The 16,463-nt window shown below is 32.0% G+C and overlaps 1 protein-coding gene across 6 annotated transcripts in view; it reads left to right on the top strand.

Annotated features, from left to right (window-relative positions):
* Positions 1–16,463, top strand: part of USP25 (ubiquitin specific peptidase 25) — a 147,904-nt gene that overhangs the window by 128,133 nt on the left and 3,308 nt on the right. For all 6 annotated transcript variants that reach the window (XM_070252434.1, XM_023629890.2, XM_070252433.1 and 3 more), the window contains 4 exons: positions 5,045–5,223; positions 7,053–7,131; positions 10,051–10,130; positions 13,809–13,932. In XM_070252434.1, the coding sequence (XP_070108535.1) occupies positions 5,045–5,223; positions 7,053–7,131; positions 10,051–10,130; positions 13,809–13,932 (462 nt within the window). The remainder of the gene's footprint in view (positions 1–5,044; positions 5,224–7,052; positions 7,132–10,050; positions 10,131–13,808; positions 13,933–16,463) is intronic.

Genomic DNA, 16,463 nt, shown 5'->3' on the forward strand with positions numbered 1-16,463 from the left:
ATGGTTAGATGCCTAGGTTTAAAGCCTAGCTTTGTCACTCAGTAATTGTGTGACCTTAGGCAATTTACTTAAATTATCAGGGCCAATTTTTTCATTTATAAATGAAAAGTTATTGAGAATTAAATGAGATAATCCATGTAGAGCTCATTGAACAGTGTCTGTCACGTAAGAAACACTCAAAATTGTTAGCTATTATTAAATTCATCATTTCCATTGTTTTTGCTGGATATTTGGGTCATTTCCACTATTTTTCTGAACATTCTTATACATGTATTACTGAAAACTTATGTAAACATAGCAAAGTAGAATTGCCAAGTCAAAATGCTTATGTATTTTAAATATTGATAGTATTTTCTAATTGCCTTCAAATAGTTATACTAGTTTGTACTTCCATTGATGGTTATCTGAAATCCCACTATTTTGTGTATTTCTTTAATCTTTCCTGAGGGTATCTTTTTGTAAGTTTTTTGGTAGTTGATATTTATTATGTTAACTGCCTATTCATCATGTTTGTACATTTTTTATTTTGAGGGGATTTTTGTTTAAATGAGCATTTGGTCTGCTAAGAAATTTGATTCATCTATAATTTGTAAATTGTATTTTGTGGTTTTTTGTTTAGATTTGTTTTTGGTCTTTTTGTGCAGAATTTTAAAATCTTGTAAAATTTATCAAACATTTATAAAAAATTTATAAAATCTTATTAAACAACAATATTTTCTTTATTGATTGATTTGAGGGGCTGTTTGCTTCTAAAATTATTCAAGTCTTTAATTCTAGTATTTTCATGATTTTACTTTTTGTTTAGATTCCTAGATAGGGGATTTTACTTTTCTCCAAATAGAGAAATCTTCAAATACTGCAAACGTAAAATTTTGATTAATGCCATCCTTTTTACACTGGCTTGAAATACCATCTTTATCACACAGTAAATCCAATTTATAGGTGGGTCTGTTTGGGTCTCTCTGTTCCACTGATGTTTTCTATGTTTGAACACCTATTTACATTATGGACCATTTGTAATGTATTTTGACATTTTGTAGGAAAAACACTTTCTCATTTTGCTCTTATAAACAAAAAGTTGGCAAGTCTTATTTTTCTTTTTTGATGACTTTTAGAATCAATTGCCACCTTCCCAAGTCTTTTCAGAATTTGATTGTACTTGCATTATATTTATGCTTTAATTTAGGGGGAGGTGGAGAATTAGGTTTTTAGTGTTTTAAATCTTCCCCAAAAGGAACATGATTATGCTTCTTCAATATTTGGTCCTTTGTTATGTCCTTTACTAAGGTTTTATAATTTTACTTCACAATGGTTTTATACCTTTCTTGTTTAATTTACTCCTAGATGTATAAAACTTGTTTGTTTTTATGAATTGAGTCACTAATCCCCACTTTTTCTACTAGGTTATTCGTACGGTAGGTAGTGGGAGAGGTAGTTAGTTTTATTTATATTGTACCCATTTACCTTACTGAACTCTATGTTTTCTAATAATTTTTCAGTTGACTTTCTTGATTATTTCAGTAAACTGTCTACCAATAATTACCTCATTATTTGGATAATTTTCATTTTACTTTTTATTTCATTTCTGGTTTTATTAATGTTGACTCGACTTTTCAGAATATACTTAAATATTAAAAGAATGTAGTAAGCTCCTTTGTCTAGTTTCTGATTTTAATGAGAATATCTCTAGTGTTTTATTATTAAATATGATGTGTAATATTTGTTTTTTATAGATCCCTCTTATAAATTTAAAAACACTTTCCTAAATTCATAGTTAAGAGTTTTCTTTTAAACTGATTGATGTTGGAATTTGGAAATTGTTTAAGGCATCTGTTTGAGATGCTGAACAGATTTCTCCGTAATCCTTGGACTGTAAAGATCATTGTTTGTTTGTTTGTTTTTTGCAAATCATTGTAAACACTATTCCTGTATATACTTCTTTGTACACAGTTTAGTTTATCAAAAATAGATATGGGTGTTGGCATCTATGTTCATAGGTAAATTGATCTATAGTTTCTTTTTTTATATTTGTCAGTTTTTGATATTCAGATTATACTAGCTTTGTATATCCCCTTTTTTCAGGCTTTGGAGCAGTTTAGATATCATAGAAATCATCTGGTCCTTGAAGATTTGACATAGCAGCACAGCTCTAAAACAGTGTGGGCCTGATTCCTTTATTGGGTACAGATCTTGGGCAACCTTTTCAGTTCTGTAGTTTTTCTGGGTTTCTGCAGTTTTTATAACTCTTAAAGCAATTTTGGTAATACATATTTTCCTAGATGATTATCTGTTTGGAGAATTATGTGACTTGTTTTATGTCACAATTAGTAAATGGTATACCTAGCTTTCTGAATCTTAGTCTGGTCAACTTTTCCTTAGATCTAACTGCCTCCAGAGTATATTGTATGTTTGTATGTTTCCTATCTTCTAATGTATACAAATGGTTATATCACAATAAAGTTTGTAAGGAGTTACAAATTTAGAATATGATTTGGAAAAGTTGAAAAAGTCTAGGTTGATCTCATTTGGATCTTTAGAACTGAAGATTTCAAAAGAGAGAGGGACTTAAACTAGTCTTATTGAATTGGTCATCTGTAGATAGATGAGGAATGAACAAGAAAGGGCATCCTGCATCCAGAGAACTTAAGGAAAAAAAACGCTTGTGCATCTGTGTGGGGTCGAGCCTCACCTAGGTGGAAGGAGGTCTTTGTTGAAGAGGAACAGGAAATAAGACTGAATAGGTAACATATAGAGTCTGATTAGTAGGACCTTGTTAAAGGTCTGGTGAAAAAGAAGTTAAAAAATTAAATGCAAAGCAGTAGCATCACCTAATGACCAGTATTACATTTCGTTTTGTAAATGTGTGGTGGTTTTATTGCAGTATCTGTGACAGGTGACTTAAATAATTACCTTCATAGGCAGCCACAAGGTATGGAAAGGACAAACGTAGTTCTAGAAGAGGATTCTGAGGGAATAGTATGAGTCAGATTTAACAACTCAACAATGTTAACTTCTGTCAGAACAATAGATAGTGTAGACCTCTGCTAAATATACCAGCATAAAACATCTGTTTAAAATTTGAAGAACTAGATATGATTGCAGTATATCTTGAAAACTTCTTAAGAAGAAAGTTCATAAATAAAAAAATATTGAGAAATGAATTTATGTTGATAAAAAGTGTTGTTTTTTTTTTACTCCTCGAAATTTAGACATGCCTTTCTACCTCTGCTGGTTTGAATACTTACAGAATGTAACCTTGTGAATTTACTTGTGAAAATTAGGAGAATCTTAAATAGAGCAAAATCAAGGGATAAACATAATCTTAGAGTGAAAGAGGATATATTTTCCAGCTCTCTAATAGAAATCTATTTGCTATTTATAAAAACACCACCGCCACTGTTTTGAAAGTAGGTGGGAAAATGGATAACCATTTAGTGTAATTCCTTATCTCTAAACCTACAATACTATTTTAAGAGACTCAATACAAATTTATTTTGTTTCGGTCATACTAATTTTCACCAAAAGCATGATGCCTGAAATATTTGAATATTCAAAAAATTTTGTAATAGCCTATGACAATCATTGTAAGGGCCATAATAACGAAGAACAATTATTGATTATTTTTATTTTACGTTTATTCTCAAATTCAGTCTGGTTTGGTTATTAAATGAATATGTGCCTTATTTTTCAAATTGGGAAAATAAGAATATTTCAGAGAGTTCTAAGCAAAGCTTATGTGTGCTAATTAGGTATGCAGCACGTGAGCCTTGATAACCTTATGTGTCAAAATATAGTTAATTTTCATGGCCGTTGTTAACCAAAGCAGTAAGACTTAAGAATGACATGTATATCCTAAAAAAAAAAGTTGGAATAATTTATTTTAGCTGTAAAGTAATTTTGTTACTCTATTTATAATGCTAAACTATATAGACTTATTAGCCTTCCTTTTAATGAAATATAAGAGTATATAACTAGATTATTTCATTTAATGTTTGTTAGTTACATTCTCTTTCTTTTATAAAATACAGCCACATAGGTGTATTTGGATGGCCAATAATTACTTAAGAAAGGCATGCATTTTTTAAAGAAACGCTTTCCAATAGAATGGATTTTTTGTAATATATTTTGCATGTGGTCCCAAAGTGTTTTATGGTTAATAGAATTTGAATTTAGATATAAGTCTAATATAAATGAATTTTTTTTAAAGTATTATCTTTAATCATGTGGGCTTCTTGTACACAGCGGTATTTGATGTATAACTCTCTATATATTTCTATGTGAACAAATATTTTCCAAATCATTTGCTCATGTGTGGAAATATGTATTAGTATTTATTATTTCCCATTATAATTAGTTGTAAATTCTGAGGTGTTTCTGTTTATAAAGAAAAAGTAAGCTCAAGCATTAAGGTAGTAATAGTGGTAATATTCATTAATAATTATTACACTAATAACATGCAAATATTTTTGAAGCAACAGGGAATTCATCCTGTGGTAACTACAATCTCAGGGTTTTCTTTTTCATCCCTTATTCCTGGGCTATTCAGCTAAAAGTTAACTGTAGTAGTATTATGCACTCAAGAGCCAGCCATTTTCTTTCAGATAGGAGTATTCTAGGGAGCTGTATTTCAGCCCTGGAATTGGAATGTTAGAGATAGACATCAGACTGACACTGGAAAGCGTCTGATAGGAGGTACTTAGAATCTCAGTCTTAGGATGCCTCTGAGCAGACTTTGACCAGACTCTGATAAGTTTTACGCAACTTCGCCTGGTGAGCTTCTATGTATCGTTCAGTTTACCACTTCTCTGTGTGGAAACAAAAAGATCATTTATACAGTGAAGGGGTAAGGAGGGCATGTGTGGTTAGCTTTTAGAAATTCTTTTCAACTGTGGAACATGAGACAGTATTCTTGGGTGCACTACCTTGTTTGTAATACATTAAAAGGAAAAAGGCGCGTTTGAATGCAAGAATAATTCAAGTTATCATATTGAAGGATTTTAATCATTATAATTAACCAAAATTGACATTTTGTTGCATTTTCTAGGCAATTAAGTTGGAGTATTCAAGATTGGTTAAATTGAGCCAAGAAGACACCCCACCAGAAACAGATTATCGTTTACATCATGTAGTGGTCTATTTTATCCAGAACGAGGCACCAAAGAAAATCATTGAGAAAACTTTGCTAGAACAATTTGGAGATAGAAATTTAAGTTTTGATGAAAGGTAATTTGAAAATGTGAATGTGATTTGTATGCTCAAGTTGTCCTTGTCTTTTTATAGCTCCCAATACAATTTTTGACTGTTCATTTTACGTATATACAAAGATATAATTTCAATAAATACAGCACAAAATTTGACTTCACTTAATTTGAGCAGTTGCTGTCTAATTCCTCTGGAATTTATAGTCATGACCTTTAAAAGTTTGACTGCAAATAATTTAGACTGTTTTAGTACGTTTTAATTGCAAGCCAAGGTGCTGAGCTAAGCAATATAAGGATACACAGAAGAGTATAATATAATCACTGTCATTTAAAAGGGGCTCAGTATTTTACAGAAATAAAGAATTTCTCAATCTCTGCACTATGGATATTTGGGGGTGAGATAATTCTTTGTTGTGGGGGCTGTCCTGCAATTTGTAGGGTATTTAGCAGTGTTCTTGATCTCTACCCTGTAAATGCCGGTAGCACTCCCCCAAGTGATAACAACCCAGAATGTCTCCAGATATTGCCAAAATTCCCTTGGAGCAAAACCACCTATGTTTGAGAATCACTGGAGAAAAATATTTAATCATATGTACAAATGAAGTAATTAAACATCTTCTGACATAAAGAGAAGCCTTAGAATGTTGAAATTAATTGTGGTTTACCCAAAAATGTTTTCTTTTAGAAACTCCTATAAAACTATTTACTAATGTTAAAAATTAAAATTAAATCTAGTTAGTATACGGTTAAGAAAATTAGACCTGAGGTAAAGATCCAAAGTATTAAGAGTTATTTTAGAATACAGAAACGTTTATTTTATCTTGGAGTTCACTGTAGTCACATTTTAATTCTGAAGTAAATGATTATCCTTATATGAATGTCTTAAAAATGCTGAGTTAAAAATATGTGTAGTGGAAGAGAATATGGGGAAAAACAAAGCATGTAAGAATAATTCCTGCCTCACTGTGTATCTGCTGTGAAGTTTAGGATTAAGTGAAATAATGCAAGTAGATAGTTTTGAGTAAGATCTAGTAGACAGGAAAAGCTCAGTGAATGTTGGCTATTGCTGTTTTCACTATTAGTAGTATGGGCATCACTTATTTTGTTACATTTAACTACAGGGAGCTCAAAAATGTGACAGATTATGACCCTCATTATCTGGGTTGTCAGTGCACTATATTCCAATGAATATATGCTGTTGAACTTGGGGAAGATATTTATGGAGTTATCACATTGACTTTTCAAAGTCTTGCAATTATTTGTTCTAGGGACTGCAAATAGTCAATTTATTTTGATAACCTAATTTCTCTTATACTTAAAAGACAGCTTAAGATACATGTGGTAACTAAATATATTTTGTGTGGATTTCTTTAGTAATGGTTCTGATCATAAATCCATTAGAATGTTTCCTTTCTTACCTAAATTGACGGCACATATTGGAGTCCTTTTTACTATTTATGAATAATGCCTTTGGGGGAAAATAAGATTTCATGTCTCTTGAGCTTGCTTATGGATATATATTTTTAAAAATTTTCATTTTTTTACTTATGCGGTTGTTATTATTAGAATATAATTTAAAAGCCATATGTAAATATAACATGGCAAATTTGAATTAGAATTATCGATGCTTTCTTCTTTATATACTTTGTAACTATCGAACATTGGTCCAATAAGCACACTTTTCACTTAAGGTTATTTAGGAGCTATCTCTTCAAAAAAGTATGTATTGCTCAGTGACAGTGAACTTCATTGTCATAAGTGTTGGATAGTTTAGCTTTATGCCACATACATTTTTAAGTTTTGATGGATTTTGCTTTTGATTTAGGAATAATACATTTCTTTTATTTGAAGGTGTCACAACATAATGAAAGTTGCTCAAGCCAAACTTGAAATGATCAAACCTGAAGAAGTAAACTTGGAGGAATATGAGGTAATGTGCCTTTTGAGAGAGTGAACTGTAGACTGAGGAATTCTGTAGTTCACTGATCTTACTTTCATTTCAGCTCAGCTGTGCACATGAGAAAATGAGGCATAGAGGGGTGGAGTCACCTGCCCAAAGTGTTCACAGCCAGCAGGTTACAACTTGGTTAACAGAGCCTGCGTTCTTAAATGCCATAGTACACTGAAGCCAGGCTCTATTTTTTCTTTGTTTGCTTCATCAGATATTTTGGGGGGAAATTAAAAATTTGTTTTAATCATTGTATGCCGTGTGTATTTGTCATTATTGGACAGTGTTGTGGTGTGAGAGAGAGCATACATATGAACACTCATGCTCGTGGTGATTTTTTTGCATAGAATTCTCTTTGTGTTAACTTTGGCTTTAAAATTAATGTTTTTTTAAAAATTTGTGGATTCAAATACCTAATATTTCTTCTAACTTTTAAATTTAACTTTACACATTATCTTTTTGAATTTATAAATCTAGTAAATTTTTAGTTGATTTCATGAATGCCTTTGATTAATGTTTGGTCCCATTTACAAGCTTAATTACTTTAGATTTCCTTAAACAATTATTGTAATTCACCACATTAATAAATAAGAAAGGTACAGAAAACACTCATTTTTGATGCAAACCCTTAGCTAGCCTGGAATACAAGGTAGCTACCTTAATCTGCCGAAGAGTGTCTCAACAACAAAACTATAGCAAATACATAGAATTGTAAATATTGAAAGCTTTCCTTTTGTGATCAGGAAAAAGACAGGGACGTCTTCTATTCAGAATTGTACTGGAAGTTCAAGTGGGACAGTAAGATAACAAAAATAAGCAAAAACTAAAGATTGGAAAAGAAGTAATAAAGTTATCATTATTTGCAGATTTTATACCTAGAAAATACAAACAAAATCTACAGATAAATTTATTAAAACCAATGAGAGCTTTGCAACATGCAAACCTATGTCAAATATCAATTTTATTCCATTATGCCAGTAACAATCAGAAAATTAAATTTTAAAATAACGACACCATTTACAGTAGCATCCAAAACTATGGAGTACCTAGAAATAAATTTAACAAAAGACGAGCATGACTTTAGGAGACATTAAAGAAGAGCTAAATAAATGGATATACATATCATGTTTGGAAAACTTGGTGTTGTAAAGATGCCAGTTTTCCCCAAAATGGTTTATTGATTCGGTGCAGTCCTGTCAAACTACTAACAAGTTGTTTTATGGAACTTGATAAGCTGATTCAAAAATTTTATGGAAATGCAAACATCTCAGTCTAGCCCAGACATTCTTGAAGAAGAACAAGATAGAAAGCCCTATTCTACTAGAAGTCAAGACATACAATCTTAACTATTATGCTTCATAATAATATTAGCATAAGAATAGGTAAATTAGAATAGAAAATCTAGGAACATATCTACAAATAAATGGACACATGACATGTGCCAGGGATGGCAAGTTAATTGTGTACCCACTCTACCCCTGTCGCCAAGATTCAGGTTTCGTGGGACTTGATTTTTAATTATGATTTGATTCTTCAATCTTTCCCCAAAGGTGCTTCATTAGGTTGGATTCACCCTCTTTTTATTCTGAAAACTTGTCATGCTCTAACTGCAGAGCCATTAAATCTACAGGGATTTACATGTTTTTGGATTCTGTATATCCTGCATATCTTTGCCTTGCTCTAAGTCAGAGGTCGGCAACTTTGGCCCATAGACCAAATCCAACTCGCCACCTGTTTTAATAAATAAAATTTTATTGGAACACAGCCATTTGTTTACATATTGTGTATGAGTGTTTTTACACTACAGAGAGCTGAGTGATTAAAACAGAGACTGCATGGCCTCCAAAGCCTAAAACATTTACTGTCTAGTCCAGTAAAGTAAAAGTTTACCTTCTCACAACTTCTAAGGCAATTGGAATGACAAGAGAGTGGCAATTTGAGTACTTGACCCAGGGAAGCTAACTTTATACTTGCAAGACAAATTTTACCTTCATGTGTTACTGAGGCTTACTAATAGTGTGAAAAGTATTCCTCAAAAAATTAAAATTAAAAATTAAAAAATTAAAATGTTTTGTATTCGAGGAGGTTGGCCAGTAACAGGTCTATATGTTATTTACTTTCATTTCCTTATAATAATGTGTATGTAAAAGCTTTAACACTTCTTATGAGTGTCTCTTTCAGGTTAATCCTTTATTGAATTTTAGTTATGATTTTCCTTGAATCAATTTTTATTAAATACGTTAAGAAAAATTTTGATTTTGTTATTTTCTGGAGTTATAGGATGTCAGTTCTGCATTGTTTTAGCCCTGTTAACGTGCCCTATAATTGGCTTTTGTGGAGGGAGAGGCAGGTGAAATGTGAAATGCTTCTATCTTTTCACCTTATGTCAGGTTAATAAACTATTCAGCTGCCACATTTAAAATCAAATTTAGCAAAATTAAAAGGTCAAATAAATTTATTATGATATAACATTTTTCTTTTAGTTCCTTAAAAAATTCTGCATCAGATAAGTCTTCCAAGTTGATTCATATTAGTGTAGTAACTCCATTTACCTCCTACATTCAATGTGATGTAGATCTCTAATGATATTTTAATCATATGCTTTTATACCGAAGAATTTTTGAAAGAGAGGTAACCTGGTTGATTATCGTGACTTTGTATTTCTGTTGTCTTCTAGTGAGATCTTTGTTATTTAATTCCTCACCAATGTCTAATAAGTTTTATGTCTATTATTATACTAATAAATAGTCTCGTTTGTCAGAAATTAGTCTTGATTTAGGTCTAATTTGTCTTAATTTTGAGCTCTTTTCTTCTTTTCGAATAGTTATCAGAGCCATGTATTACTTTATAAACGGTTTTAAATCTTACTCTGCATACTTGTGATACTTCTCTCACCTGCAGGAGTGGCATCAGGATTACAGGAAGTTCAGGGAGACGACCATGTATCTCATAATTGGGCTGGAATATTTTCAAGGAGAAAGGTAAGCCAGCATGGACAAATATGAAAAGAGCTTAATTTTTGTACTTAATTGTATTTAGATATGATCTCATCTGTAGAAAAGATTTTATTCACAGTGTATATTTTTTAAAAACTTATTTTAGTAAAGTTGTAGATTTACAGAGAAATTGCAAAGTTCATGCAGAGAGTTCCCATATACCCCACATGCAATGTATTTTCCATTTTAAATTAAATCTGTAGAGTTGACATTAGTGTCTGTTTTTATAGCTCTCAAACACTACAGTTGAAGCTTAGGATGAAATGGTATTAGATTGAAACCTGGATGTTTGCTGGGGACCAAAGAAGCTGTTAGCCCAGCACATGGAAGTCTTTGTATTCCCCACCGTCTGCTTTCAGTCACCAGCCTTTTTCATACTCTTTCTGAGTCTAATCTTGGCTTCAGATCAGATAGTCCATTCTGTCTCTCTGTCCAAAGTTCCAGTTACTACAAAAAATATAGCTGTAGAAGACTGATCACGTCTTTTAAGTATTCTGACTGCAAACACATTTTAGGTTATTTTTTATTTAAATTACAGATATTTTTAAAAGTTTTAAAGGAATTTCTGCTTATTAAACTATAATATTGTTACTTTATTGATATTTAGTATTTTTTGTTGTTAAGACTGTAATTTACCATTACAGATTATTCACTAGTTTGCATTTACTTATTATTCACATATTTCTTAATTCATATCCTTTAGCATTAATTTACTTAACTAGTGATTTTGGGGTTTTTTTGGAAAGTACTGTATTTCAAATATACTGTAATATTGCAGTCAGGTAAAAGAGATAGGAATTTTTTTTCTTTTCTTTTCTTTTTTCTTTCGTGTTTTTTTGTTATAAAGTGTAAGAAACCTCCACTGAGGTAATAATGCTATGTTTTTTTTTTTTAATGACTATATGTACTACTACTCCTAGAGCTATATTGTCCAACATGGTGGCCATCAACCACATGTGACAATTTAAATTTAAATTAGTTAAAAATTTTAAAACTAAAAACTTAGTTTCTCAGTCACACTAGCCACGTTAAGACTGTTCAGTAGCCACATGTGGCTAGTGGCCAACACAGATAGAACACTTGCATCATTGCAGCAAGTTCTGTTTGGATACTGCTGCTCTGTTCATTGGACAGTGCACAATGCCATCATTTTTACACTTATCAAAATTTTAACTTTATCACACAAATTAAAAGTAATGTTATTACTTGGATACAAATTATTAAAGTCCTAGTCATTCTGTAATCTATAAGATAATTCACTTTGGTCACTGAAATAGAAAACTGTTTTAATCAGTAGCTCCATTTATGAGTTATTGTTTTGGTCAAACTTTTGTTTCTTTAATAGGAATATTCAAATTCACTTTAGGATATCCAAGATTATTTTTTCTGAGAAAAATATTAATATGATCTGACAATTAAACAGAATGTCTAAGATCAAAAAGGCATTTCCATTTTATAGATAAAGAAACTAAGCATCTATAGACATGCAATAACTTTGTGAAAGTCACACAACTAACTAGGGAGGAAAATTTAAAGGGAGACCTCTGTATTGTATAATTGAATGAAATCAGGTAATTACAAAAAGCATTCACTTATCTCAATAAAAATTAAAAAGATGAAACCGTCACTTTCTTGCTCTCTGCACTCCTTCTGCATGAGCTTTTCCTAGTTAACATTTGTTGAAGGACTTTAAGACATAACTTGGAAGTAAGATTAAATTTCATAATTTGCTTATTATCAAATATACTTGTTTGGAATGGGAACATTCTAATATAGCAAATGTTTATTAAATTGGAAAAATCAACTAGAAAATTAGTAATGGTGACAATATTTATGGAATATTGTAAAAAGAAGTGTTGTTATACTTTAAATATAGCAGTTAGCATAGCTAGCAGCATAGAAAATATTGCCAAAAGGTTCTGCCAAACTTGTTTTTAATGAGAACATAACACTTGAAAGCCTTGAATAGAATATTTATTGATGGGCCGTTGTCAAGTCTGTGAGTAGTGACATGAAATCATGCTTTAAGGAACCATGATTTTACAGTAGTGTAAGTGAAGATAGTCTTCCCAGACGTACATGGTCTTATTTTATCTTAAGTAAGAAAGTGGTAACAGGAATGCTGAGTCTTATTCTGAGTTCTGTGAAAATATGTTTGTAAGCACATTTAAGGTTGACAAATATGGAACATTTTGTGTACCTTGGTAGATGATTGGGACGAAGTCCTGGTTTCAGAGCTGTTTTCAGAGAGGCGACTCAGGGCCAGAAGGGCAGGCACAAAGGGCATTCGGGAAAGCTCTTCTAACAGGAACCTCAATCGCTGTAAGAGAAGGTGTAGACGTGCCAGCAGACTGCCTGACTGAGTAGCAGAAAACAACATGTAACATTATTTTCACACCCTACATTTTTTTTCCTTCATAAATAAAACAATCCTTAGCTGAGATTATGCATTATTATTTCAAAATAAAATTTCATGCTCTTAAGTTTTCTCAAAAACAAATTCCTGGCAGAAGCCATTTTTTAAAATGTTGACAATTTATTTTTCATGAAATAGTTTCAGGTGTGTAGTTTGATTTGTCACAAATGTGTACATTAAGTTCCTATAATTCTGTAGTTAACATTTGGAGTAGAAAAGTGATTTATATCTGAGGACATGAAATTAAATAACAAACAGTAACACTGATTGGCAGGGTAACCTAGAGTTTTAAAATACTGTTTCTTTACAACAGTTTACCTTTAGGAAGTTACATTTTTCTGAATTAATCTATGAGAAGATATAATTGGAAAAACTGACACAAAGGAGATATCTTAAAATATCTTTTATATTTGTTATACAAATATGTAGCTGTATATATTTTTTATGACAGCATGTTAGGAGAAGGATAAGTATTCTAAAGGCAAATATAACACTCAGACATTTTTCCCCTCCTCCCGCTTTAAAGCCTAGTTTGAACTTCATAACGTCTGGACTTATATTAATATAGCTTGTTAATATTACTTATATTCCATATAAAACAAAGGCCTACCCCTGTGAGCCTTCTGTGTTAGTGTTTTCTTCTGTGTGTTTGTGTCTCACCGGATTTCCCAGGTTGAAGAGCATTCTTTCCCCTTCTCCTCCTGTCTCCTCTGGGTATTCTCCCCTTTGTCTGTTACATTGTTCTCGGTGACTAGAACTGAGCCTGCACATAGAAAAAACCTGACTAAATGGTCACCAAATTACCCAAATGGTGTTTGTGATAAAGAAGCAAGTTAACCTAATCTTTTCTTCAAACAAAAATGACGTTATATTGTTAAAAAAGTAGATTATTGACCTTCACATCAGTCTTAATTTTGAGTCTAGAAGGAAGACATCAGGAAAATAAATATCAAAGAAAAGAGAAGGAACTATTTGAATTCATCAATTAGGGCCTTTTTCTCCCTGTCTTTTCTTAATTCCTGGCTCCATTTTTTTGTTTGTTTGTTTTTTTCTTTTAAGACTGGTCTCAGATGCAGCTGTTGCTAAAGAATACTCTCAGGCATATAGCGCATCAGACGGTATTTTTTATTGTAATGTTGTTCTGGATAATCAAAATTTAAACCTATACTTAAAATGTTTTATAATTGTAGTTGACTTTTTTCTTACGAAGATGAAATACTAACGCTTCGTATTTCTCAATTTTTAAGGTATATAGATTCCTTGCTGTTCCTTATCTATGCTTATCAGAATAACAAAGAACTCTTGTCCAAAGGCCAATACAGAGGACATGATGAAGAATTATTATCACATTATAGAAGAGAATGTTTACTAGTAAGTTTAATGTACACAGTATGTGCTTGCTTTGTCATTTTGTCTTAAATTGGGCAAATTTTCCAGACTCATATATAAGTGATTGACTCTAAATTCTGGTGGGGTAAGTGTCATGATGATGTCTCTAATTTGGATCTGTTCCCTTAAGATGGGAGAATACACTCAATTCTTTATCCCCTTCTTTATGGATCCTAGTATTGCAGATGATAAACCAGAAATGTTCTTGAGATGGGATCAGAATGATTATATTTTTATATTTAGATTTCTTCTTCGTTCTACCATTCCCTTTTTTGATAGGAGAGGAGAAGCTGCACAAAGCATGGAGAATTATCATTATTATTCCAGAAAAATGATAGATTTTTCTGAGTTTTTATAAACAGCAGTGTATTTGGTGTACATAATGTCAAAGGATTCATTGAAATACAGTATCCTTTTTTTCACCTAATCATTGGTATTTTTTTTCCTCAAATATTTTCACTGTCTATGTGCTGAAATAGTACTATTGTTATAAACTTTAACAAATCTACTTAGCAGTTTTTTTTTGCACCAGTTTACTCTCTAGATGTCTGGAGTATTTTGTTAGTGTTCCTTGAGTCAGCTAACTTTTATGTATAAAAATCACAGCTTCGGTCTTTATACTACTTTTTTCTGATTAGATCTCATTCTTAGGTAACTGTTAAAATCACTCTATTCTACATTGTGAACTCCTAAGTTGCGATTTTTTTTCATTAAAAAAATAGAGACATATATTTAAGAGTGTATGATTTTTGAAACTATATAAGTTACCTGGTTTAAGTGTACTTTAAGTGGGTATGCTGGTGAAATGTTTTCTTTCAATAAGACTATATAGTATGTGCTAACTGTAGTCTATAATACGTCTTTAAAATTTTTAAATGGGAATATTAGGTGGTTGTGAGCTTATTTTTTTCTCATCTGATTTTACTGCATTTGAGTGTGTCAACTTCAAAAGCAAATTTGCCAGTTATTTTATCTCAAAATTAGTTTATTTGGGAATAGCCAAAAGAATTACAATTTGGGATTTGCGTGCTATGGCAAACCATAGGCAAATTCAACAAACAAAGCAGGGGAGCTGTCTTTATAGAGAGAAAGGGAGGATAGGGAGGGGCTGTTCTAAACGAAAGTCTGTTCGGGGAAAGTAACAGTTCAGAGCAGCGACAGCTTCTCATTGGCTGAGCTGTGGCATTTCTCATTGGCTGGGCTCTTGCTAGTGGGGAGAGAAATATTCTTTCAGTAGTAAAGTAGTTTTACTTCCTGCCAAGACCCCAGCCTCCCTCTCTACCTGGTTGGTGTAATTGACAATATATGAAAGGGTGTGAGAGCTCCCCCTAGGGGCCTTCTCGACTCCAATTCAGTTAAGAATTTTTTTATTAGTTTCCAAGAGTGTATTTTAAAACTTTAATTGTTGGTGGTTTGTTTCCATCGAGGGTGGCATTCTTAATTTGGCCAATTTCAAAAGGTTTTTAATCAACTACCGAGAAGGAAGACCTGAATTATATATATTTCAGCCTAAAAAAATGTGAAGTTTTATATAAACATATAAAATCTTACATTGAATGAATTAAAGCAATTTTTAACCTAAAAGCATTGAAGGCTTGGGATATGGAAATATTTTGGTAAAGCTGTTTTAAACATAAATGCAACGAAAGCTTGATGGTTACTTTAAAATTTTAAAAAATAGTAGGCAGTTTCTCTTACTATTTTTTTATACTAAACCAGCGACACGTAGTTTGTTGTTTTACACAAGGATTTAAATGAAACCTCTTGAGGATTATTGTAGTGTTCCTTTCAGTTTTTTTCATATTCAGTATTTACTGAGTGTCAGATTCTAAGGGATACAAAGATATGTAAGACCCATTTCATATACTCAGAGAACTCAATATGGTGGGAGATGTACACAAATAACTTTTATATTCATAATAAGTGTCATTATGAGAAATATGCAAAATAATATTCCTGGAATTGTTGGGGAGAACCTTAAGAGATAAGATGAACACTGATCTGGATCTTGATGGATAAATAGGAATTTTATGCCTTATAGAGAAGAGAGAAGAACATTCCAGTCAAAGGGACACCATATGAAAAGGCAAGGAAAGTATGTGACAGGAAATGAAGATAAATGCATGTGACTATGTTATGAGGAGCAAGGGTAGGTGGAAGTGATGAAGCTGACAATACTTGTTGATGTCAGACTCTGAAGAAGCTTATGTGCCATTCTCATGAGTTTGCACCATTGTAAATTTGATTAGATTTGACATGATCAAGTTTTCAGAAAATAATTCTAGCATTAGTATACTAGAAGATGGACTGGAAAGGAGTAGAGACTGAAGTCGAGCACCCTAGAGGAGACAGACAAGGGAACGAGGATGAGAGCCTCCACTGAGGCAGAGGTACAATGAGTATGAAGAAGAAGATATAGAGGATGCTGAGGGAAATGAAGTCGAGGGACTTGGTAGCTGTTGGATGAGCGGAAAGAAGGAAACAGAGTCATCAAATCTGCCTGACATTCTAGT

This window comes from Equus caballus, chromosome 26, assembly GCF_041296265.1.
Source record: "Equus caballus isolate H_3958 breed thoroughbred chromosome 26, TB-T2T, whole genome shotgun sequence".
Lineage (NCBI taxonomy): Eukaryota > Metazoa > Chordata > Mammalia > Perissodactyla > Equidae > Equus > Equus caballus.